Below are 3117 nucleotides of genomic sequence, written 5' to 3' on the forward strand. Positions count from 1 at the left end.
CAATTTAATCAATATCAATAATATTAATATTAGCAACCACAAGCCTTGTCCTTGGTATTGTTGGGCTCAGACACCTGATTTCTAGTTTCAACGATGACATTTAGGGTAATCAGTGTCAACTTTTACCTTCAGTAAAGTTTTGCCAACTTTTGTCCTTTCTCAGTGTTATTATTTGAGACGACGACTTAATGATTTGTAAATTTTACGCGACTTTCGTCCTTGCTCATAGTTATTTGAGACGATCGACGACTTAATGATTGGTAACTAAATCAGAAAAAGTGTAGAATTATTAAACATAAAATACTATTTGATTGGGCCATCTCCATGTAAAACCAAACAAACTAACAGAGATGTCACATTACATTAGCTCTAGGAACTTACAAGATCATTTACAAATACAAAATACACAACCTCACATCATATATCACAAGTTCACCACACAAACCAACTATTCATTAATTCACAAACAGCTACCAAAAGGGTGCCCTAGCAGGGGGAAATTCGATCAATTCAATTCAAAGTTCAAACCCATGTGCCTTCGAAAAGGGCACTAGTAGAAACAGTCTCTCCAAAAGTGTTGACCAAATCAGAACAAGATGGATCTGTCTTCAGCTCCAAACCCAACTCATTTTCTATGTCATCCGAAGCTGATATGAGCAACAACTCACATCCTTCGTAGTTCAAATAGTCCGGCGGATCGGCAGGGGAGTAGCGTAGTTGTCCAAACTGCCCTTGCAGGTGTGCCGGAAAAGTGGCCTTCCGCTTGTTCTGTAGACCTTTGAACTGGGAACTACTGCCATGCTGATCCGGGTTCTTTATTTGTATCAGAAAAGAGCCTTCGTGTTCAATGTTAAGCGCCTCCTGGGCTTCCATCCTCTCATCTTCCGGTGGAAATTCAAGCTTATAGACCAAATGGGTGTGGGTTTTCTTGGACGGCGGCTTGTGCCTCAGAATCCGGTAAATGCCTTCCCCCACTGCTCTCGCCGGAGCATTCCGGCGGTGTCCCTTAGTTGAAGTATCATATTCATCTGCATATTTAACACAACACATGCATTTTCACATATTAATCAATGGAATTTACCGTGCAATAAGAATTATACCTCCTTTGAGAGCATTCTTCACATCTTCTATATTGGTGGTGGCCATCTCCACAAAACCCCAGTAGGGTCGGGTTCTCTTGCTCGGATCCGGTAGGCTTTTCCGGCCCATGACGATGAACCGAAACAAGGGTTGCTTCTCAATGTTTACTTCCTACAAATTGAAAAATCAATTGACCAATGAGTGACCGCCAATTGGCCATAAAATAAACTAGTAATTAAAGAAGTGCCGCTTGCACCTGGCTGCTATGTCCACCTTCATTTCCACTCGTGCCGGAGCCAGTTTTGTGGGTCCCCTTCTTTGCACCTTCCTTGCCTGAATCTGAGTCTTGCTTTTCTTCGACGGCCCTCTCGCCGGACTCCGGCCGCAGCACAATATAGAAACGTTGCACATCGTCTGCACTGTGAGCTTCTTCTTTGTCAACTTTTGGCCTATAGAAGAAATATATTTCCCCTCTTTCCTACAGTTTAATTTCCCAAACACAAATTAAGTTTTTGTTTCTACATTTGTAATTAAACCAAGCTCATGAGGTTAATTAAGTAACTAAACCAATCAATTTTAATCATTCTTATACTATATTAGAAAGAGTAACACACATAATTTTTTTTTCTTTTTGGATGAAAAAAAAAAAAAAACACAAGACCTGAATTTCAACGTGGGGTTCAGGTCTGGTCTTGACCTCTTGCCCCTGTCCCATTGTTGGGTGTGATGAGAATGAAACTGTGTCGTTTGGTTAGGCTATTTCTTGTTCAAAGTGGAAAGCAATTACAATGGTAAGAGAAGACACTCGCAAAACCAGAAACTTCCCCAAACTGACACGTTTGTTATGAAGATGCCACGTACTGCCGGGCTTTGCATGCCTCGCGCTGACAGCTGGAACTATAAATCGATATAAATCGGTACGTGGAGCCTTGGGGCCTTTGTGGGTGTGTTTTTTTTATTTTATTTTTAAATAATTCTATGTACTTCTAAGGGGTTTGAGTCATTTGTGGTAGATTTTTTTTTTTTTTTTTTTGCACAACTCTTTTGTGAATAAACAATTTTTTTTTTTTTTTTTTTTGACAAGCGACATTTACTCAAACTAATAAGAAAATATAGGGGTACTTACAAAAAAATAAAAAATAAAAAAATAAATAGGAGATATTAATGCCCAATATGACTATGGGCTTGTTTATGTGTTTGAGAGGCCTAAAAGTGTGTTTAACACTCAAAAAGTTCGTTTGAAGAAAAAAAGTACATGTTTAGTGAAAAAAAAAATTAAAAGCGATTTTAAGGGTCTAAAAGGTTTAAAAATTAGGGCTGCCAAAAAATACTGGAAAACCGGGGAACCGGTTTTGAAACTGGTTGGAAAAAAGGGTAACCGGTACCCCGGTCCTGGTTTTTGGCACCCAATTCAGTTATAATATATATATATATATATACGGTGGCAGTAACTTTTTCACTTTATTCTTTGATACATCTCTGTTTCAAACAAAACCCACCAAAAAATTTGTCAAAAACCCATACAAAACCTACAAGAAAAATCAAGTACAGAAATAAACATTACAAAAAAAAAAAAAAAAAATCAATTTTTTTTTTTTTTTTTTATATTATGAATCCAATACAAAAAATTGCATTTTTCTTGACTATCCATTTTTGACGTCACTCTTAACAGTTTAGTGACGTGTCAATATTGACGTGTGTCAAAGGTTGAAAATCGAAGTGCCAAAACTGTAAATTTTTTGACATCCCAATGTACGTTTTACACGTTAGAAATTGGTGACGTGGCAAACAGTAGCACGTCAAAAATTATTTTTGACGTGTACTTGTTACCACGTCACCAATTTCTGACGTGTCAAAACTGCCACGTCAAATACGACATTGACGTGGCAATATTGCCATGTCGCCTTTTTATTGACGTAGTAATATTGTCACGTCAATAAATTTTTTGACGTGTCAAATAGTACCACATCAAAAAAGAAGGTGACGTTGCAATTTCGGCATGTCACTAAAGTTTAAATTTTTTTTTTTTAAAAAAAA

At 37.5% G+C, this 3117-nt stretch overlaps 1 protein-coding gene across 1 annotated transcript; it reads right to left on the bottom strand.

The window, feature by feature from the left end:
- Positions 1–412: 412 nt before the first annotated feature.
- On the bottom strand, positions 413–1795 carry LOC132187896 (uncharacterized). Its single transcript, XM_059602323.1, has 4 exons — positions 1742–1795; positions 1337–1558; positions 1101–1251; positions 413–1028 (listed from the first exon to the last, which is right to left on the bottom strand). Exons 1-4 carry the CDS (start codon positions 1793–1795, stop codon positions 523–525), a joined length of 933 nt encoding a protein of 310 aa, XP_059458306.1. The 3' UTR covers positions 413–522.
- Positions 1796–3117: the final 1322 nt, after the last annotated feature.

This window comes from Corylus avellana, chromosome ca7 (genome assembly GCF_901000735.1).
Source record: "Corylus avellana chromosome ca7, CavTom2PMs-1.0".
Classification (NCBI taxonomy): Eukaryota; Viridiplantae; Streptophyta; class Magnoliopsida; order Fagales; family Betulaceae; genus Corylus; species Corylus avellana.

Bases quoted from the DNA above. Each gene is read 5' to 3' on its own strand.
- LOC132187896 (XM_059602323.1), bottom strand. From the start codon at position 1,795: ATGGGACAGGGGCAAGAGGTCAAGACCAGACCTGAACCCCACGTTGAA. The intron at 1,559-1,741 runs GTCTTGTGTTTT...ATTAAACTGTAG, and splicing joins AACCCCACGTTGAAATTCAG to GAAAGAGGGGAAATATATTT. The intron at 1,029-1,100 runs GTATAATTCTTA...TTAAATATGCAG, and splicing joins GAAGAATGCTCTCAAAGGAG to ATGAATATGATACTTCAACT.